The 23,885-nt window shown below is 40.3% G+C and overlaps 1 protein-coding gene across 2 annotated transcripts in view; it reads right to left on the reverse strand.

The window, feature by feature from the left end:
* Window positions 1–315: 315 nt before the first annotated feature.
* LOC126285403 (oxysterol-binding protein 1) overlaps window positions 316–23,885 on the reverse strand; it is a 288,641-nt gene continuing 265,071 nt past the window's right edge. For both annotated transcript variants that reach the window (XM_049984748.1, XM_049984749.1), the window contains 2 exons: window positions 19,147–19,367; window positions 316–2,330 (listed from right to left, as the gene is read on the reverse strand). In XM_049984748.1, coding sequence (XP_049840705.1) covers window positions 2,188–2,330; window positions 19,147–19,367 — 364 coding nt within the window. In that variant the 3' untranslated portion in view covers window positions 316–2,187. The remainder of the gene's footprint in view (window positions 2,331–19,146; window positions 19,368–23,885) is intronic.

Here is a 23,885-nt window from a genome sequence, read left to right on the forward strand (position 1 = left end):
ATTACTGTAATTATTCATGACAGATAATCACTGTTAAGTTTAAGTTCCACATTTCCCAGCAGTTTTGCAGATGAAAGCCATTTCACTTATGGGATTCTAATATTAAAGACCACAAGTGCACACTGGTGAGAAATGAACGTTGCTCACAAAGGACGACAGTATACAAGAGATGTAAAAGCAACAGATTTTAAGTTATATTTTGATGATTGTAGCAAGAAGAAGAAGAATTAGGGCATCTCAGCATCTGTCAAATACAAAATGAATTTTATAGAACATTCAAAGGTACACAGCATAAAAGAAATGGCTAGAAGAAAATTATGATAATAATCAATGTTATTTATTACACCAAATGACAAAGTCAACAATTTTGTTGTTGCTATGTCATAATTATAGGAATTAGGAAATCACTTAAGTGACTGCATTTGTGGCATAACGTACAATTCACCCATGTGTCTGGATAACTGTGTAAACAGAAAAATGATAAAGAAAAATCATTTTCATTTCTTAAGGGATTTCATTCACAGCTTCCAGATTTGTACAGTTACGTCACAACAAACACTACCTTTCATATTATAACAGAGGCCATAAATATGTGACAATTACGTACACAAAATTATCTTACAGTAAAGCACAAATTTTATGGTTTCACTGGTAGTGACTTTTTTCTTCACCTATGAACAGCACTTAAAATATACCTCACAATGTAACTGCTAATTGCACCAAGCAGATTTCCTCCCTACATGAGTCATCTGAAAAAGCAAAAATATAATGACTGCTTTGTTGTAAACAAAATTTGGACGCCTCTGAAAATATTTCAGTCCTTCGGGTCAATGCAGAATGCAACTGTCTGTAGTAAATTACATGCAGCTGTGTTGTAAAAATAAATTGTGCCTACACAATAAAAGGCACATTACACAACAACAGTATTTCTGTCCTATATTCACAACATGTCTCTCATTAAGTTATGTTTCAGATGCACTTCGAGTGAAAATGATGTTGGTAGTAACACCTGCATTACTACAGACAAAATTTACCATGAAAGGATCTATCTCCCTCCCAGTAAATACTCTTCATCATAAAAATACATGTACAGAACTAATATTTTACAGACAGAATGGCTTACTGGATTATTCTAAATATGGAAGCCAGTTGAACAAAGAACCTGACAATAATATCTGAGATTTACAAAACATCCAAACTCTTGTTACAAAGGAACAATCTCACTAAGTCTGATCTATACTAAATAGAAAGATGTTAGCACAATATTTTAACATAAGTGTGACAGAATGGGACTATATCAGCATGACAAAGATCACACAAACAAAACTTATAAAAATAAACATCTCAATGGTATGAAGCAATCCACAGCATAAATAACACTAACTATGAAGTATAAGTCAGATTCAAGTAACTCTGTACAAAAGTTGCACCAAATCATACAGTAGAGTATCAAATATTACAACAGATCAACAACAACAAAGCTGCCATAGAAAGCATAAAACACTCCTCCACAGTCATCACCACATGATTAACAGAGGTAATCAAATGTCTTCTTTAAGTTAAACTTACACCAACAATTTACAAAGACAGCAGTCTCTGCCCTGACCCGCCCCCTTTTTGTACCCCATGAAGAACAACATTGTATCACAATTCATTCATTATCCCCGTCCCTCCCCTCCAGGCCAAACTGGAAGAAAATTTACTACTGCTGAGCCTTTACATGGTTAACAGTTCACAATTACAGTACATTCTGACCTACGAAAAATATTAACTACAGCCTTCCATTAATAACATAGTAATAACACAATACTTACACTCTGCTGCAATTCCCCCCCCCCCCCCCCCCCCAAAAGAGCACATGTGCGCAAGTGCACACGCGCACACGCACACACACACACACACACACACACACACACACACACACACACACACTCTTTACAAAATGTTTCTGGAAAGTGCTCTACTTCTGACGTAACACAGTGAGGTTCAATTAAAATGGACACAACAAAATACAGATAGAAATAAAATACACTTTTTTCTTTAAATTACAAATTTATTTACATGATAAATTTGGATGGCGATTATACCATCAAGGAGATGGCTATTCAATGTAGGGCTCTTCCCTACAGTAAAGGAAGAAAACAGTTGCAAGACTGAGGAAGTAAGAATAATCCAGCACCATGGCAGCTAGAATATATCAGGGCATACAGCCCAATCCTGTTTATCTTTGCATGCCCAGTACTGTCCTTGATACATATGGAAAACATTGCCAGTGAATGGCTCCTTCTCTTTCTTGAACCATACAGGCTCATATGGAGTGTACGGACGACCTGCAAAAGGAAACAAAAACACACTGATCACTCAAATTAAAATGTTTTAGATGTATATTATATTACGAGAACAATATTATTTGTATACAAAGACTATTTATGAAATTAGAAGTGCGCAATGTATGTGCAAAACAAGATATAGATAAAAATCAGCAACTTCAGTGTGACACATGGGGAGATTTGTTTTGAGTAACATTAAAATAAGGGGTAATGCAATCAAATAATTATGGACCAGAAAAAAATCATGTATGCGATAAATGTAGATACAGATGACAATTGTGAAATTACCTAATACATGCATTTTGTAGCCAATTACAACCATACTATACTGTTAGCAATGATTTTAAAGAAACTCCTCAAATCACGGGCTTGAGAGCAACAAATTGTTCCTGTAGAGGGGTAGTGAATTTTTCAATAATTTGACACTAGCCAAAACAGCCTTGCTATGTTACTAGTGAACATCTGAAAACCAAGGGGAACCTATAGCCATTATAGGAGATATTTGACTATTGCAGGAACAAGAAAAAGAGGCAAATACAGAACAATAAAACAAGCAAATAACCCCAACAACCATAAGTCCAGAAACCAAAGGTTTCACGGGTACAGCTATGTTTACACCAGTGAGGTGTAATTACAAAGTGATGAACTGCTCTCCATTTGATTTTATCATCATTCTGGAAATGTACATAATGGTACATAGTGCCTTTGACAAGAGTATTGATCTTGGCTCACCATCAAAGGCTCCCAGATTTCATGACATGAACCTGTTGAGTTTTCTTTTGTGGGGATACTTAAAAGTTTTGTGCATTACAACCTTGTCGATAGAGTTGAAGAACTCTGAGAACAAACTATGGATGGTCATCAATGAACTCAAAACAAGTTTGGGACTTTAAAAGTACACGGGCATTGATGAGGAAATATTCTGAAGCCTGTCTTCATATGAACAGTGGATATGTGGAACACTTGTTCTTTGGAAACACACACACACACACACACACACACACACACACACACACACACACACACACACACACAAAACCATTGTCTTTGGCCACTGAGGCTGGACTGCAACAGCACCTCAGGGGAGAAACAATCTGGCATGGATGGTAAGGGACGAGGATCGGGAGGAGTGTGGGGTGGGGAGGGGGAGTGATAGCAGGGTAGGGCTGGGGAAGATATAGTGTTGCTTATGGGAGCATGCAGGGACGTTGTGTGGACAGAACAGGGCTGCGAGGTGCAGTCAGGAGGCTTTGGGGGGGGGGGGGGGGAGTAAGGAAAGAAATAGAGGAGGGGTAAAAGAGACTGTTGGATGTGTTGTTGGGGGTAGAACACTGTTAAGTGGAAGCAGGGGAGGGGACAGGTAGGTGAAGGCCAGAGAGCTACAGGTATGTAATATATATTGCAGGGCGAGTTCCTGTGCAATGTAGAAAAGCTGCTGCTGGTAGGAAGGATTCAGATGGTGCAGGCTGTGAAGCAGTTTCTGAAGTGAAGCATACTGTGTTGTGCAGTATGTTCAGCAACTGAGTGGACCAGCTGTCTCTTGCCCATTGTTTGTCAGTAGCCTTTCATGTGGACAGACACTTTGTTGGTTGGGATGCAGCCAGAATGCAATGGTGTTGTGTTGAGTAGAAGCAGTCATCTGAAGTGATATGGATGAGTGGGAGGGGAGGGGGAGGAGTCAGTGCTGCCTGACAGAGTGTGCAAGGATGAGATGGTGCCAAACAAGTCTCTCTGGTGTGGCACTGGGAGGCTATGAGGTAGGAGGGGCAGGGAGCAGGGGCAGAAAATGGGAGCAGCAGAAAGGAAGAAAGAACAGCTGCATTGGCAGTGAGCAAAGTTCAATGAGGGTTGGAGAAGAGAGTTTGGATGAACTGTTGGGTGGAGGGTGGGCAGTATTATTACCATAGGTTGAGGCTGGGATGATATTGGGAGCAGAGAATGTGTTGTAAGGTTAACTCCCATCAGACAAGCTGGTAGTGGAGGGAAGGATCCAGATGGCCTGGGCTGTGAAGCAGCCATTGAAATCAAACATGTTACATTTGGCTGTCCGTTGTGCCACATGATGGTACATTTCGCCCTTTGCTGCAGTTGGCAGTGGCAACTCATCCTAGTAGACATTGGATGGTAGTCATACCAATATATAAAGCTATGCAACAATTTCAGCAGAGTTGATATATGACCAGGGTGCTTTCAGAGGTGGCCTGGCCTCTGGTGTGGTAGGATAAGCCCGTGATAGGACTCAAGCAGGCAATGCTGGGTGGATGTATTAGGCAGTTCTTGCACTTTGGCCTCCACAGGGATAGGATCCCTGTGAGAAGTGGTTGGGTTTTTTTGAGTGGTGTAGGGGTGGACTAGGTTGTTGTGAAGGTTGGGCGGGTGATGGAACACACTTTAGGAGGCATGATGATAAATAACCAAAGCCCTGCTGAAGGATATGGTTCAATTTTTCCAGTCTGGGCTGGTACTGGATAATGAAGGGGATGCTCATTTGTAGCTAGTTCTTGGGGAGTGGTTGGTATATAGCATGGGAAATCTGTTTGTGGGCTAGGTCTGGGGGACAGGGACTGTTTGTGAAGGCCTTTATAGACCTTCAACATGCTGAGCAAGGGAGTTTTTGTCACTTCAGATATGCCATACCCAGATGATCAGGATGTATGAGATAAAGAGTTTTTGGTGTGGAAGGGATGGCAGCTGTTGAAATGCAGATACTGTTGTTAATATGTGGGTTTAATGTGAACAGAGCTGTTGACAGAGGAAGCAGAGAGAAGGTGATCAGCATCCAAAGAGGTGGTATACTGTGTTGAGGAGGACCTGGTGAAACTGATGGGAGAGAAAGTGCTGGGGTTGTAAAGGAGTGAGGGGAGTGATGATAGGGCGTCTTGGCCACATGTCCAGATCATGAAGATATCATGAATGAACCTAACCAGCACATTGGTTTGGGGTTTTGGGAGGCTAGGAAGTTTTCCTCTAGATGGTCCATAAACAGGTTGGCATACAAGGATGCATATGCCCATGGTTGTGCCGCAGTTTTTTTTGTTGCAAACCTTCACCTAAAGGAGAAGCAGTTGCATGTTAGGAAAAAGTTGGTGAGGTGCATGAGAAATGAGCCACAGGGTTTGTATTCCAAAGGACAATGGGAGACATAGTGTTCACTAGTGGCAAGACCTTGGGCTTGAGTGATGTTGGTACACAGGGACGTGGTGTCTACAGTGATGAGTAGGGATCCATGACGTGATGGGGTGGAGATGGTAGAGAGTCAGTGGAGGACGTCATTGGTATCTTTGAATGGGAAGCTAGATTTTGGGCAACTGATTGGATGTGTTGGTCAATGAGGGCTGAAATTCTTTCAATGGGGGCCACAATCAGCAGCTAGACTGGGTCATTTGCAGTTGGGTTTATGGCTTCTGTGGAGCATGTAGGTAGGCATATGGGCTGCCATAGGTGTGGGAAGAGAAATGGATTCCGGGGAGAAGTTTTGAGAAGGTACTAACTAGGCTTTAAGCAGAGTTTTGAGGTTACATTGGACTTCTTGGATGGGACCACTCTGGCAAAGTTTGTAGGTGGAGGAGTTAGACAACAGGCAGAGGCTTTCCGCCAGGTACCCACTGTGATTTGTAATGACAGTGGCGGAACCTCCGTCTGTATGAAGGATGATTAGGTCCGAATCTGCTTCGAGGTTGTATGTGCCTGTCCTTTCTTCTGCTGAAAGGTGATTGTTCTTAGGAAGGGACCTGGGGGAGGATGGTGAGGCCAATTTGGAGGTACAGATTTCCTGGAATGTGGCCAGGTGTTGGTTAAGTGGGACAGAGGAGAGAGGGAGGGGAGGATTGTAGTTGGACTGTGGTTTGATCTGGGAGAGGCAGTGTTAAATGTTGGAATTAGGTAGACTTTGGTTGGAGGGATTGGTGGCAAAGAACTGTTTCCATTGCAGAGCTCAGGAGAAGCAAAGTAGGTCTTTGACAAGTTGAACACGGTTAAATTCAGGTGCAGGGCTGAAAGTGATGCTTTGGATAGGACTGAAACTTCTGTGGGATTAGTTTTGGTGGAGTGTTAGTAGGGAGTTTTGGGGGATGCAGCAAGCTGAAAACGTCAGCTAGGCAGAGTCTGGGTGCTATGTGGGGTTGACGAGGAAGAACTTCATGGGTCATATCTAACCCCTATCCTACATAACATGCTAGATTTCAATGGCTGCTTCACAAACCGGGCAATCTGGATCCTCCCCTACACCACCAGCTTTTCTGAACTGCTCAGATGGGAGTTAACCTTACAACACATTCTCCACTTCCAAAATCAGTGCACTCCCCCCCCCCCCCCCCCCCCCCAACCCACACAAAGTAAGGTAACCTACTGTCCCCACGGCCTCCACTCAATAGTTTCCATCCCCTCTGTCCTCCAAATTCACTTTCCACACCCTCATTGCCAAGGCCAACGGTCTTTTCACACTCTGCTGCCTTTGTTTTCCACACCCCATTCCCCACCCCACACCTCCCCCAGTCTCCTTATCCCTCACCAGTCAGCCTTGTCTGCCCACCTTCTAGACCCTGTGTGCTCCGTAAGGCAGCACCAATTCCTCTCACTCCTACCCATACCCTGCTATCCCTTCCTCTTTGCTGACCAACCCCAGATTCCTGTTTCTGCTCGACATGACTCTACTGCAGTCTGGTAGCAGCAGCGGTCATGTATGCTCGATGTGCGCTTCTTATGTGAATGTCCTTTTCTGAAGAAGACTTTGGCCGAAAGCTAAGTGTGTAACAGTCTTTTTGTTGTGGCAGTCTACAACTCTGTGTGTCATCCTTATGGTGAGTAGCAATCTATCCTTTACACAATATTGTTGATACCCCAACTGGGACTTTCCATTGTTTTATTTCCAACAGTTATTAGTTATTTGGTTCTCAGGTCTGCCATGGGACCATGTTGAGTAAATCTCACAATATTTCTTTGAGGAAACTGCTCAGCATTGTCTTGTGTTTGCTGCTGATTACTGATGGCACATAGCAACTGCCGGTGTCCTAGAAGCAACAAATGAGTGTTAATATCTTAAGACTTTTTTCAATAGATCGGCTATTCCAAAAATCAAGTGAAGAAATGGAGTCAACTACCATTACAGAATTCTAGCCGTACTTTTACAGTATTTCCTCAAGAACTAGAGGTCCCCTAACAGCCAACACTGGATGTGTCTTTTTGGGTTCTGTCAAAGATGACTGCAACCTCGGGAAGCAAGGCGTATATGAGATTACATGTGAGTGTGGAAAGTCTTACATTTGCCGCACATTTCATACAGTGAAAGACCAATGTGAGGAGGACGAGGAGGAGGAGGAGGAGGAGGAGGAGGAGGAGGATGAGATTAGTGTTTAACACTGTGTCCACAATGAGGTCTTTAGAGATGGAGCACATGTTTGGATTAGGGGAAGGGCGGGCAAGGAAAGCAGCCATGCCTTTTCAAAGGAATCTTCCCAGTGTTTGCCTTAATCAATTTAGGGAAATAATGTGAAACCTAAATAAGGATGTAAGATATGAACATTCATTTGTTTCTTGTCACTGCCAAACTTATCCTTTCATGCCGTGTGCTACACACCAGGAAATATCTTAACATTATTGTAGCCACATTGTTTCAGTGTTATCTTCACCCTGTTATTCCGATTATATGCAGAGGACATCCACTTTCCAGTATTTGCAACTTAATTAAATACAGCTGTTTCATTTTATATACACAATGAACACAGTGTTATTTGTTACAACCAATGTGAGTCGATTTCAATTGACACATCAACTGCCATGCCAAGAGTTTGTTCCATGTACTGTATAGCAAAGGGTGGGCAATAGACAGCCCGCAGTTGGTTTCAATCTGGCTTATGCAAGAAATTTGTGGGAGAGCGCGCAAGGCACTCGTATTTTACTCTGTCATGAGGCATTGTTAGATACTGGACATTCTGTTGTTCATATTTTTCCAGTTTTGCTTTGGTATAATATAAGTGGTATACATAAAGTTCAAGAGATCTATGCTTTTAAAATTTAAAAACGAATAAAGAAATGATGTCTTAATTTGTTTAGTTTTACGTGAACAACTTATACCCATGAGACCAGTCCTCAAAAATATTTTTGGGAAAATATTTAAAAGATTCTTGTTTAAAGTCTTTTTGGATATTATCATCCTAATTTCAAAAATTCCAATGACCTGCCAGTGGCCAAAAACTGCAAAATTACTCCTCACAGCTTGGCAACAGGGACTGCCAGTCTCACTGCCACATTTTATTTGTATAAACGCTACTTACTAATTTTTGTCCATCATTGATGTATTAGAGGGCTGCAGCTGTTGAAACTGTAGGTAATTGGAAACTTGTATCAAATTAGCTACGATCAGTTGCTTTTATAGGCATTTATTTTTCCATGACGATGTTTCAAGATGCTTGGCAGCCCACCTTCAGAAGTTTACCTTTATTTATGTGTAGTGAACATTGTTTATTTATTAACGGATTTACATAATTTACAATGCACATTTTTAAGATGGTTATTGTAAAACATCGTAAGTAAATAAACAATGTTCACAACACATTAATAAATGTAAAAATCTGAAGATGGGGTGAATGTGAATGAACTAAAAAATTTCAAGGCGTAATTTGTTGGCATGCCATGTCAGGAAAGAGGTGCCATTTGTGATGATACATTACCCCATCAACATTAACATCTCAGGCTCTGTAGTTTTGACTTTACATGCTGGGAACACTACTGTCACATCACATGGTAAAGTCAGCCCAGTGATCTATAAGTACATATGTAAATTGAGCCCACAGGTCACCAAAGATTTTCAATGCCTGGTTTAGCATAGCCTCATGTTAAGTAATTTACGTACTGTGTTGTTTCTTTCAAGTAGTTGATTGTTTTCTGTTGCAGTTTTAAGATGGAGAACCGATGTTACCAAAAGAGATGGGAAAACACTTTCGATGGGAGAGAAAGTTAAAATCCTCAAGAGAGTTAAGTTCATTGTGGAACACATGTTGTATTAACAAAGAACTTAAGAAAATCTGTGTCTATGCTACATACTACCATAAAAAACAAAGACTATTTTTGAAAGTGTAGTAGTGGAAGGGGGCGGGAATATAGAGGAGGAAGGGGAAATACATTATAACCTCGCTTTTGCGTTCCCGAAATTAACATTTTCCTGCTGTTTTTTATTGGTGCCGTCAAATTTCTTAAGCCCACAATGTTAATTGCACCTCATTTTGCATCAACATTTTATAGTTTTCCTGTGGTTTACACATTATGAAAAAATGTTTGTGGAGAAAGAATGACACTGGCATGATGTTGGCCATCTAATAGTGTTTAAACATATTACGTGGTTAAATTCCTTGACACCAGGGCACTCTACTCAGTGGATCTGAACCGGTAAACATGTAGAAGTTGGAACAACTCCTGCCGTATCTCCTGCCACTGCCAAGCTCTACTTGGCGTGGTGGCTGATGGGAGTAACTAGGCTCGTTAAAATGAAGATATCATGACCAATCACAACCATTTCCTAACTGTCTCTACTGCGCAAATGCCATTTCTTGATTGCTGTGATCATCGTGACACCTTTGTCGAACCATATTTAGCGTGTTGCGGCATGTGGCCACTTGGAGCATTGGCTGACACAGTCATTCGCTTCGCATTGCCCAAATGTTTTTAGTTTGAATACAGTGCCGGTTATGTATTTTATTCATGCTGACCAAAACTTGTTTCGAGAATTTATTTTCATTGTCAAGTGCAGTATTTACGTTAGTATTTTTTGTGATGTTACACAAAGAAACAATGAGAGTGATAGTTTGTGTGTGTGTGTGTGCGGTTTTCTACATGACTGATGAGGCACAGTACCTGATGACCTCAGAAGATGACTATAGTGCAAGAGACGCAGAATAACACATATTCAACCACCACACAATATTGATTAACTGAGTTTTTGCCACTGATTCACGTCTTTCCTGCATGATATTTCAACTGTGTGACTCGCAGTTGAAATATCATGCAGAAAAAACGTGAATAAACGGCAGAAACCCGATCAATCAACATGACAATGCCTCACCGCGAAAGCTTGAAGAATTACCACACAATTTACTTTGCACTTGATAAGAAAAAATTCTCAAACCCATCATGCTAAGCATGAAAAAATATGTAACTAGTGCAGTATTTCATTATTTAAAAATGAATGACAGCTGCTGGCTTTCAAAGACATTGATTATAACATATGGTATTGAGTCAAACTTTCCCCCTTCGCAAACAGTTATCAGTTCCAGTTACATCAGCAGTTTGTGTTAGATAATAAACCTTCATTAGATAATAAACAAGTCCCTACAAGGGGGTATACTACATATAACTTTTACAGCTTAAAAAGGTATTTCCCACATTTTACATTTTCCTACGTTTCACGCCATTTTTACATTTTCCTACGTTTTATGCCTTTTTTTTCTTAAGTCCCTTGAATAGTGTATATGTGGGGTTCCACTATGTGCCGGTTATTCCGAATACATAGAGATAGTGGCCTGATACATTCAAGGACCATTAAAATGTGGTTTACGAAACTATATATAAAAACTTATTAAAAACAAAGATTCCAAGACTTACCAAGTGGGAAAGCGCCGGTAGACAGGCACAATAAAATAACACACAAAATTTCTGGCTTTCACAACCAACAGTTGCTTCTTCAGGAAAGAGGGAAGGAGAGGGAAAGATGAAAGGATGTGGGTTTTAAGGGAGAGGGTAAGGAGTCATTCCAATCCCGGGAGCGGAAAGACTTACCGTAGAGGGAAAAAAAAAGGACAGATGCTATACTATATATTTATTGTGCTATACTATATTGCTACTATATTGCTGTAGGGGGAAAAAAGGACAGGCGCGCCACACACACACACACACACACACACACACACACACACACACACACGCAGACGTGTGCTTGTGTCTGTGTATGTGCAGATGGGTGTGTGTGTGTGTGTGTGTGTGTGTGTGTGTGTTCGAGTGTACACCTGTCCTTTTTCCCCCTACAGTAAGTCTTTCCGCTCCCAGGATTGGAATGACTCCTTACCCTCTCCCTTAAAACCCACATCCTTTCATCTTTCCCTCTCCTTCCCTCTTTTCTGAAGAAGCAACCGTTGGTAGCGAAAGTTAGAAATTGTGTGTGTGTGTGTGTTTGTGTGTTATTTTATTGTGCCTGTCTACTGGCGCTTTCCCCCTTGGTAAGTCTTGGAATCTTTGTTTTTAATATATTTTTCCCATGTGGATGTTTCTTTCTATTTTATTTACATCATATATATAAAAACTGTTAGTGAATGTCACAATGTCAGATTATATGAACTTATTAAGCAATATAAAGTGAAAGATATTGTCAACATACGTTAGACTGGTCTCTTGCAATGTCCTTCCAAACAAAACACTTGTCTTCAAAAGCGAAAACTGCCATGGAGGTGCACACAGTAAATTTCACCTAACAGTAACGCTTGGCACGAACACTGATCGCTCAGAAAAAAATTAAACCTTCCGTGATTGGAAAATAATGGGATTATTGGCCTGACATCCACACAACATAGGTTTACAAAATGAGAATTAAAGTTTCTGCACAACCAAACTGCAGCTCTTGGATTTGGGCAGTATCCATGTCTCCTAAACTCACTAAAGAAAAGCCATTCTCTACAAGGCACTAATTTTTCTGGAAGCAAGAAAAGAGCCAGTTTCCTTTAAAAAGTCCATTTTAGATGCTTTGCACTGTATCGCCAAGGCATGGACAGGGGTTAAGGAGTCCAAGATCTCCAACTGCTCTCGGAAAGTGGAATTTGTTCAAGCAGATGAAGGAAATGAATATGACACAATAGATCTGAGTAATAATGATGACACAAACTCTATTTGCACATATACAGCTACATCTATACTCTGCACACCACTGTGAAATGCATGGCATACAGTAGATACCATTGTATGAGACAGTTATTAGGGCGATACATAGGCAGTTATACTATATTGCTAGAGTCGTCAAAGCCAGTTCTTGAAACTTTGTGAATAGGCTTTTTTGGGATAGTTTACACCTATCTTCAAGATACTGCTAGTTCAGTTTCTTCAGCATCTCAGTGACACTCTCCCACGGGTCAAACCAACCTCTGACCATTCATACTACCCTTCTCTGCATCCATTCAATATCCTTTCTTAGTCCTATTTGTGTATCATACATGAGCAATATTCTAGAATGGGCCAAATCAGTGATTTTCAAGCAATCTCCTTTGAAGACTGATTGCATTTTCCCAGTAATCTACCAACAAATCTTAGTCTACCAACAGCTTTACCCATGACTGCGCCTAAGTGGTCATTCCATTTCTTATTTACCAAGATACACACTCAGGTGTTTGTATGAGTTTGCTGATTCTAAATGTGACTCACTGATATTATAGTCATAGGATACTACATTTTTTGTTTTTTAAAGTGTACAATTTTAAGTTACTGAATATTTCAAGCAAACTGTCAATCTTTGCAACACTTTGAAATGTTATCGAAATCTGACAATGTCTATGCACCTTCTTTCAGACAATACTTCATTATACATAAAGGCAACATCAGCAAAAAGTCTGAGGCTACTATTAAAAGTTCATTAGTATACAACACAAACAGCAAGGGTCCGAACACACTTGGGGGCAAATGCGAATTACTTCTGCATCTGAAGATGATTGTCCATCCAAGAAAACAGGCTGCGTTGTCCTTATCGGAACGTCCTCAATCCAGTCGCGAACTTCGCTTGATACACCATATGGCCATACTCTTGACTATATGTGGTACTCAGTAAAATGAGGACTCAAGAAATACTGCATCTATCTGACTGCCTTAATCCAAAGCTTTCATTACATTGATTGAGAAAAGTGAGAGTTGGGTTTTGCATGATCAATGTTTTAAGAATCCATGTTGGTTGTCAAGGAGGAGGGTATTCTGTTCAAGATACCTCATCATGTTTGAGCTCAGAATATGTTCCGAGATTCAACAATGAAACAATATCAAGGACATTGGGCGGTAGTATTATGGATCACTTCTACTACCCCTCTTGTAAACTGATGTCACTATGGGACATGGCTTTTGTTTGAGGGACCTATAATAGATTATAGTTAGAAGAGGAGCTATCTCAGCCACAAATTCAGTGGAGTCTGACAGCAATTCCATCGAGCCCTTGAGCTGACACTAAAACTTATTTTACCCGTGTTTCCTGTGGTGCAAGAACTAAATAGGAGCAATTCTCCTGGGTTTTCCTTTGTAAAAGAATATTTGAAAATGGAGGTAAGGACTTCAGCTTTTGTTCGCTAGTGACTGGACACTAAGTTTGATGCCACTAATAGCATTCATACATGAGTAGGATTTCTTTGGATTTTGTGAAATATTATTTGACATTATTCTACTACAGTGGTCACTGAAGGCTTCATGCATTGCTCTCTTGACAGCCAAATAAGTTTCAGTCAGCATCTATCTATAGTCCTGTGCTTTATTTTATAGTTATTATGCCCTTATCTCTGATTGTTTAAAAGTTTCTTTACAGTGATACCACAGAATATCCCTCCCCTTATGAACTAGTGTTCCAAGTACATACCTATCTAGCTATCCACTGATGGGTCAACTACTCTCTTAAATTTGAGCCATTGTTCCCCTACATTCCCCTGCCCAGCACTGAAAGGGTCAAGTTTCTCATTCAAATTTGACACTACTGCTTTTTTTTTATCAACCTTACTGAACATATATACCTTTCTACTAGTTTTAGTTGTCATTTCTACATCGTTACTAACACAAATTTCGATGCGGACCTCCTTAAAGAGGTTAAGTCTATTTGTTGCCATTAGATCCAATGTATTTCCACCATGGTGGGGTTCTGAACTATCTACTCTTGGTAGTTTTCAGAGAAGGCATTTAGTAATGTTGCTTGGTGATTAGATTTTTTTTTATCTATCCATTTTTTCCTGCTGCCAATGAAGACATCATAGCTTTCCATTGTGTTTATCAACTAGAAAAAAGTTCACCAAGAAAATTAGAACAAACCACAATTTTTGATCATTTGTTAAAAATAAACTTGCTTATTAATGTTTTATAAAATGTGTGCATGAAAGGCCAAAGTGTGGTATGGTGCCCTCCCCGGGAATCTATGCTGTGGCGACAGACTGACCTGTATTGTAGCCCGAGGTCTTCGCTGATTTGCAGTTGACAATTTGGATGCGAGTTGGCGAAGCCACGGAACGTGAAATAAAGGGTATGGTAACAGATTGCTCTGTAGTGTAGTGCCATATTTAATGTACTTTACAACATTTCACACACTTTATGTTACATTATCTAAAATGGCTAGAAAAGTTCTGGGTAATACATACATCTGCTGACGTCACTTTTGCAGGAAAAGTTACACTAAAAATGATGCATTTTGGAGACATCTTTAATGCAGTGTACATTTTAGCTGCATTTTTCATAGGCTGCTAGTGTGAATACTAAAACTGCCAAATACAGAAACTTATCTTCGCAAACTTGTAAATCAACAAAGCACTTGCTAGCTTTTCATAATTTTTAGTGTGATTTGTTGTGCCAAAATGACAGAAAATTTCACATCACTTGCTAAATATAGTACAAAATACTGATAACCTTTATCAGATGATAAACAAGTCTATGATAAGTATTTCGATGCCTAGTATGTACACGTATCATACACATAAACTACAAAAAATTAAGGGGCGGACCTGACCTTATATATAAATTTTACTGATTAAAAAGTTATTTGTTATTTTACATTTACTTTCCTCCCCCCATGAACCATGGACCTTGCCGTCGGTGGGGAGGCTTGCGTGCCTCAACGATACAGATAGCCGTACCGCAGGTGCAACCACAACGGAGGGGTATCTGTTGAGAGGCCAGACAAACGTGTGGTTCCTGAAGAGGGGCAGCAGCCTTTTCAGTAGTTGCAGGGGCAACAGTCTGGATGATTGACTGATCTGCCCTTGCAACATTAACCAAAACGGCCTTGCTGTGCTGGTACTGCGAAAGGCTGAAAGCAAGGGGAAACTACAGCCGTAATTTTTCCCGAGGACATGCAGCTTTACTGTATGATTAAATGATGATGGCATCCTCTTGGGTAAAATATTCCGGAGGTAAAATAGTCCCCCATTCGGATCTCCGGGCGGGGACTACTCAAGAGGATGTCGTTATCAGGAGAAAGAAAACTGGCGTTCTACGGATCGGAGCGTGGAATGTCAGATCCCTTAATCGGGCAGGTAGGTTAGAAAATTTAAAAAGGGAAATGGATAGGTTAAAGTTAGATATAGTGGGAATTAGTGAAGTTCGGTGGCAGGAGGAACAAGACTTCTGGTCAGGTGACTACAGGGTTATAAACACAAAATCAAATAGGGGTAATGCAGGAGTAGGTTTAATAATGAATAGGAAAATAGGAATGCGGGTAAGCTACTACAAACAGCATAGTGAACGCATTATTGTGGCCAAGATAGATACGAAGCCCACACCTGCTACAGTAGTACAAGTTTATATGTCAACTAGCTCTGCAGATGATGAAGAAATTGAAGAAATGTACGATGAAATAAAAGAAATTATTCAGATAGTGAAGGGAGACGAAAATTTAATAGTAATGGGTGACTGGAATTCGAGTGTAGGAAAAGGGAGAGAAGGAAACATAGTAGGTGAATATGGATTGGGGCTAAGAAATGAAAGAGGAAGCCGCCTAGTAGAATTTAGCACAGAGCACAACTTAATCATAGCTAACACTTGGTTTAAGAATCATGAAAGAAGGTTGTATACGTGGAAGAACCCTGGAGATACTAAAAGGTATCAGATAGATTATATAATGGTAAGACAGAGATTTAGGAACCAGGTTTTAAGTTGTAAGACATTTCCAGGGGCAGATGTGAACTCTGACCACAATCTATTGGTTATGACCTGTAGATTAAAACTGAAGAAACTGCAAAAATGTGGGAAATTAAGGAGATGGGACCTGGATAAACTGAAAGAAACAGAGGTTGTACAGAGTTTCAGAGAGAGCATAAGGGAACAATTGACAGGAATAGGGGAAAGAAATACAGTAGAAGAAGAATGGGTAGCTCTGAGGGATGTAGTAGTGAAGGCAGCAGAGGATAAAGTAGGTACAAAGACGAGGGCTGCTAGAAATCCTTGGGTAACAGAAGAAATATTGAATTTAATTGATGAAAGGAGAAAATATAAAAATGCAGTAAATGAAGCAGGCAAAAAGGAATACAAAAGTCTCAAAAATGAGATCAACAGGAAGTGCAAAATGGCTAAACAGGGATGGCTAGAGGACAAATGTAAGGATGTAGAAGCTTATCTCACTAGGGGTAAGATAGATACTGCCTACAGGAAAATTAAAGAGACCTTTGGAGAGAAGAGAACCACGTGTATGAATATCAAGAGCTCAGGTGGCAGCCCAGTTCTAAGCAAAGAAGGGAAGGCAGAAAGGTGGAAGGAGTATATAGAAGGTTTATACAAGGGCGATGTACTTGAGGACAATATTATGGAAATAGAAGAGGATGTAGATGAAGATGAAATGGGAGATACGATACTGCGTGAAGAGTTTGACAGAGCACTGAAAGACCTGAGTCGAAACAAGGCCCCCGGAGTAGACAACATTCCATTAGAACTACTGACGGCCTTGCGAGAGCCAGTCATGACAAAACTCTACCACCTGGTGAGCAAGATGTATGAGACAGGCGAAATACCCTCAGACTTCAAGAAGAATATAATAATTCCAATCCCAAAGAAAGCCGGTGCTGACAGATGTGAAAATTACCGAACTATCAGTTTAATAAGCCACGGCTGCAAAATACTAACGCGAATTCTTTACAGACGAATGGAAAAACTGGTAGATGCAGACCTCGGGGAGGATCAGTTTGGATTCCGTCGAAATCTTGGAACACGTGAGGCAATACTGACCTTACGACTTATCTTAGAAGAAAGATTAAGAAAAGGCAAACCTACGTTTCTAGCATTTGTAGACTTAGAGAAAGCTTTTGACAATGTTGACTGGAATACTCTTTTTCAAATTCTAAAGGTGGCAGGGGTAAAATACAGGGAGCGAAAGGCTATTTATAATTTGTACAGAAACCAGATGGCAGTAATAAGAGTCGAGGGGCATGAAAGGGAAGCAGTGGTTGGGAAAGGAGTGAGACAGGGTTGTAGCCTCTCCCCGATGTTATTCAATCTGTATATTGAGCAAGCAGTAAAGGAAACAAAAGAAAAATTTGGAGTAGGTATTAAAACCCATGGAGAAGAAATAAAAACATTGAGGTTCGCCGATGACATTGTAGTTCTGTCATAAACAGCAAAGGACTTGGAAGAGCAGTTGTGTGGAATGGACAGTGTCATGAAAGGAGGGTATAAGATCAACATCAACAAAAGCAAAATAAGGATAATGGAATGCAGTCAAATTAAATCGGGTGATGCTGAGGGAATTAGATTAGGAAATGAGACACTTAAAGTAGTAAAGGAGTTTTGCTATTTAGGAAGTAAAATAACTGATGATGGTCGAAGTAGAGGGGATATAAAATGTAGACTGGTAATGGCAAGGAAAGCGTTTCTGAAGAAGAGAAATTTGTTAACATCGAATATAGATTTATGTATCAGGAAGTCGTTTCTGAAAGTATTTGTTTGGAGTGTAGCCATGTATGGAAGTGAAACATGGACGATAACTGGTTTGGACAAGAAGAGAATAGAAGCTTTCGAAATGTGGTGCTACAGAAGAATACTAAAGATAAGGTGGATAGATCACGTAACTAATGAGGAGGTATTGAATAGGATTGGGGAGAAGAGAAGTTTGTGGCACAACTTGACTAGAAGAAGGGATCGGTTGGTAGGACATGTTTTGAGGCATCAAGGGATCACAAATGTAGCATTGGAGGGCAGCGTGGAGGGTAAAAATCGTAGAGGGAGACCGAGAGATGAGTACACTAAGCAGATTCAGAAGGATGTAGGTTGCAGTAGATACTGGGAGATGAAGCAGCTTGCACAGGATAGAGTAGCATGGAGAGCTGCATCAAACCAGTCTCAGGACTGAAGACAACAACAACAACAACAACTTTAATTTTACACCATTTACTCTAAGTCCCCTGAAAATGTAAAAACAGGGTTTTACCATATATGCATACTGAGGGGTTACAGTGTTAGTCATTCATTTGTCACAGTCATTGTTGATCAGGTGGCACTCGGAAGGCCTGTCTGTGTGCCCCCTGTTTTGATTCTGCACACAGTAGCTATGCTGAGTTTAGAGGTGAACAGTGTTGTAACATTCACTGCAGGGTACACCCATGCCCCACCAATGAGTACATACTCCTGTGGAACAACTTCGGCCATTTGAACAGGGCCGTGTCGATGGGTTACTGCATTTGATGAGCATAACGTGTTGGTGGTGTGTATCGCTGCTTTCATCAGTTGTCTGTGGATAAATGAGGGTTTAACACCCCATCTATGATGAAGAAGTCATTAGAGGTCAATCAAAAGTTCAGAACAGGAATGGAAATCAGCCATGTCCTTTTCCAAGGATACATCCTGGTAATTGCCATGTGTGGTGTAGGGAAATCGCAGAAAATCAACATCTAGATGGGCAGATGGGGATTTTAACCACTGTCTTCCTGAATCCAAGTCTAGTTTATTAACAATTGGGGCACATCACTTAATCATTCTATAAATAGGATACCATTGAAATGAATGAGGTTTATCTGCAAGATATGACCCATCTAGTCCCAAATATGGTAATTAATATGGAAAAGATTCTTACTACAACTTCTGTAAGCTGACATTGGAAATATCTAAGTAACTAACTAACCGTCTGCAGCAGCTTTCTCAGCTGCTGATTCTCGCTGCCGCATTGCATGCCTCTGCTTCTCCTCGAGTCTTAATTTTTCTGCATTTGCCTCATCCCAACGTCCTTCTTCCATCAGCCGTTGGTCAGGTCTATAACGCGAGTCAGTTGGTGCCACACCTTCCTCAGGTTCATTTAGTTGGCATGCCAATTCTGTGAAGTTGTAATAGCGCTCAGATTCCGGACTGAAAGAAAGACGCGAAGTACGTTCATTTCAACAAATCAAAACAACTGCAGACAACTTTAATAACTTACAATAAACGCCTAAAACTACCACTGTTAGTGCAAATTAAACTGAAAATAAGCATTCTGATTATTATTTTTATTTCGAAACAAATTATTTAAACATTTGTAATATTACTACAGCTCCTTTAGTAAAACTACATTACTGCCTCTATGGGTGGAAATATGTGGAATGAATACAGCTGTAATTCCCGACCCTAAACAGGAACACAGAACAATCTTTGTAAGCTTATAAAGCAAGTGTGTGAGACAGTAACTCACATTTTGCAGCAGCCTATTCACACATAAATCACTAGAGAGGAATGAAAAAAATAAATACACAAAATTAAAAAGAAGTTGTAACTAACTGGGCATATCCCTAGTTATCAGCCAAATAAATGTAAGTAGTGGAATATAATATCATTAAACAACAGAAGCATCCATGAACTCATACTATAAAAATGGTTTTTACTTATTCATTTAGTTTCAAGAGTTTTGTAGCTTTAATTTGTTGTTTACACTATTTACTATACATTTCCGTAAGTGTGTTCATAGCAGTGTAAATGTATGTCAAACAAGGCAAATGCAATCTGTCCCATGGTTTCATGTACTGGAGTCACAGAAATATTATGAAAAGGAAAGCTGCTACTCACCGTACAATGAAAATGCTGCATCACAGATAGACACAATGAAAAGACTGTCACGAATCAAGCTTTTGGTCTGTAAGGCCTTTGTCAAAAATGGACTGCGCACACACACACACAGTCTCAGGGAACCGTAGCCTAAGACTACAGTTGTGTATTTGAGTTGCGCGCTCTACTTTTGACAAAGGCCTTATGGGCCGAAAGCTTTATATTTTTGCTGTGCCTATCTGCGAGTCAGCATCTCTGCTATATGGTGTTAGTAACTTTCCTTTTTATAATATTGTCACATTCCATCCTGGATTTTCCATTGTTTGGAGTCATAAAAATATTTTTAAATATTTAATGTAATGAACTAGAACGAAGACACTATATCCCAACACTGAAATTTGTTGTATACTGACCACAAAAACTACGATAGCTTAGTACCAATTTTTGAACTTGTTATAAATAGACACATGGACTGGCCATCACTTACCTTCTTAGAGTGCATAGGAGTTGCACCTCCTGAAGGTAAGTATTGGTCATTATAGTGTGATTAAAATTACTCAATAGTTGATACTTCATACGGTGGAGGTGATTTCAACCAACCAGAATGTTCAACATCATGCCTGAACCATTTGCGCTGCCAAAGTGCAACAACAATTGGTCAGTTCACTTCCAATTTTTTGGACAGCACTCTTTCTTGATTTCTTTGGATCCCCTATCATTTATTTTGTATTTCATCATACATGATAACCATACCAAAACACACACACACACACACACACACACACACACACACACACACACACACACACGAATGCTAATGAAACACATACATTTCATACACAGCAATAACTAAACACAACAGGATACTTCCACACAAGAAGCAACTCAGTGTTTTACATTTGCAGTTATCTTAATCACAGAGACTGACTTACATTCGTACAACATTGCGTGAAACAGATTTTTTTAAGGCTGGAATTCATTATTGCGACTGGGTGGTCACAGTCAAGAACATAAGAACTTTACTCAATGGTGTACTAAGAGTGCAATGGTTAGCGTATTGTTTTGCTTTGTCGAACATCGTAGGTTCGAATATCATTCCATACCACGAAATTTATTTATTTCTACATCTAATCAAAAGAATTTATCAATTTTATTCAGTTAATTGGTTTAAAAGTAATTTTTTTTTAATTTCTGATTCCCTGCCACGTGATTTTCATCATTGTAATGACTTTTTTTATTTGCTCTTATTTTTCTACCTATTATTCTTTCTTTGTCTGGAATCTGCCTTGCCTATAATCTGCAGCCAATTACCAATGAAGACTGCTCATCTGTTGGTAACACAGCAGCTCATGAAACCAGTTAGAGGATAGTTTCAAGTGACCAATGACGTAAAAAATTACAGTTTGCTTTCAGTACCGAAACTGAATTTGTTCTTGCTTGATCTTGCTCGTAGGGATTAGCTTTAACAGCCGTGAACAAAGTGATCATAATTTCATTTCTGCCACAGATTGTTGACCACTGCTTTCTCAGATACACTGCGTATCATGAGGCTGTGGTTAGCTTAAGACAGGTGTTGAAATTCAAGGTTACAAAATGTATCTTCTGCGCTGGTCAGTCATTGGTCGCTTAAAATCAGCTGTTAACAGAAGAGCTCCTATTTCTGACATCTCTCACAGCGGTCACTTCCAACATTGTTCCGTGTTACATGTTAATAGCATTTTTGAAGTGACTTGCAAGGTTCATGTGTTACCTACGGGTGGTAGCCGGCGACCGACGTGGCAACACCATGGCGGCAAAGTGTCAGGTGCCGACTAACAGTTAATTTAAATGGACTATACTTCTGTCTCTTAAAATCTCATTTTTTCTTAATTGAAGTATCAACTTTACAATGCCTCTGCCAAGAACTGTCTAAAAACTTATAACAAATTCTCCCCTCAATAGCCATGGTTTTCTCCGTGCAGAGAATTCATGCTCAATGCAGTTATCCAAGGGATCGTTTACTGTGAACATCCCACTCTAATTAATTTGCTCCTGAAATTTAATAACATTCAGTATCTAGAGTGGCTCTGGTAAAAAACGATCTCCTTCTCATCCAACATTTCTGCATACAGGTTCCCCCATTTTTCAATTCAACTGGTCAATTTGCACTTTATATATTACATACTAGTCAAAGTTTGTAGCCAGTGATATAATTGTGATACTTTCACACGAGATCCACAATCTTCTTTTTTTATAACAATGCAGTTAGAGACACTTTATCAACACCTCTCTGAGATCCACTTCTGAAAAGCAGAATAATACATCCTAAAACTTATCTTGATGGCATCTGCTGGTATGTGACAGATTAAGTGCAGAAGCAAAATTAAAGATTCCAATACACAACTAATCTATGGAAAAGCATCTACAAAGCACCTGCAAAACGTACCTGTACCGATTAAAACATAAGAAACTACACTTGGAACAAAATAACATTAAACTTACAATAAAACAATGGAAATTCAGGCTGGAATGTAACTTAAGAAAAGTATAGTTTCTACTCACCATGTTGCAGAGATGCCTTTGTCGGAAAAAAAAACCGCACACACAAACACGCGCACGCACGCACCCACACCCACACACACACACACACACACACACACACACACACACACACACCTGCACCCGAACGTGCGAGACCACAGCCTCTCGCAGTTGCAGCCAGACTGCAAGCAGCAGCGCGTGATAGGAAAGGCAATCAGGTGGGATTAACGAGGAGACTGGGGTGGGGAGGAGGAGGGATAGCAGGATAGGGCTGGGGAACATATAGTGCTGCTTGTGGGAGTGTGCAGGGACTAGGTGGAGAGGAGGGCAGTTGTCAGTAGGTGTGAGTGAGTGAGGTAGTGGAAAAGGAGAGAAGTAAAAGGATAGGGTGTGTTGGTGGAATAGAGGGCTATGTAGTACTGGAATGGGAACAGGAAATGGGCTACGCAAACATGGGCTGTAGTGCAGGGAGAGTTCTCTCCTGCACAATTCAGAAAAGCTGACATTGGTGGGAAGTATCCAGATGGCACAGGCTGTGAAGCAGTCACTGAAATGATGAATGTAGTGTTGGGTGGCATCTTCAGAAACACAACGGTCCAGTTGTTTCTTGGCCACAGTTTGTTACTGTCCACTCATGCAGGCGTCAAGGAATGTGACTTGTTGGGTTGAGTATGACCAGGTGAAGGAAATGTGGGAGAAGGTGTTGAGGTTCAGGAGCAATGTGGATAGGGTGCCCTCACAGTCAATCCAGATCACAAAGATGTCACCAATGAACCTGAACCGGGTGAGTGGTGTTTAGGAAGGATTCCTCTGGATGGCCCATGAATAGGTTGCCACAGGATGGTGCCATGTGGGTGCCCATAGCCATACCCTAGATTTATTTGTGTGTAATGCCTTCAAAGGAGAAGTAATTGTAGGTGATGATATAGTTGGTCACAGCGACTGCCGTATTTACTCGAATCTAAGCCACACTTTTTTTCCGGTTTTTGTAATACAAAAAACCACCTGCGGCTTAGAATCGAAGTGCAAAGTAAGCGGAAGCTCTAAAAAATGTTGGTAGGTGCCGCCACAACTAACTTCTGCTGTCTAACTAATTCCTGTGCAGGATGTAATGTACTAAAGGAGGCGCCTGCAAAGATTTTTCAAACGGAGAAAATTTTTCGCTAAACTCTCGTTCAGAACATCTTCTATCATACGCAGTCTATTATTTGGTTCTTGTTGATCATTATCAAAGAAAGCAGCAGTGTAAGTAACAACAAATAGCAGTCTCTTGCCATTGTTTCGCTAATGAGACGATTCCTCTCTCTCTTTTTTAATTGTAAGCGGCGG

This window comes from Schistocerca gregaria, chromosome 8 (assembly GCF_023897955.1).
Source record: "Schistocerca gregaria isolate iqSchGreg1 chromosome 8, iqSchGreg1.2, whole genome shotgun sequence".
In the NCBI taxonomy this organism is placed as follows: Eukaryota; Metazoa; Arthropoda; class Insecta; order Orthoptera; family Acrididae; genus Schistocerca; species Schistocerca gregaria.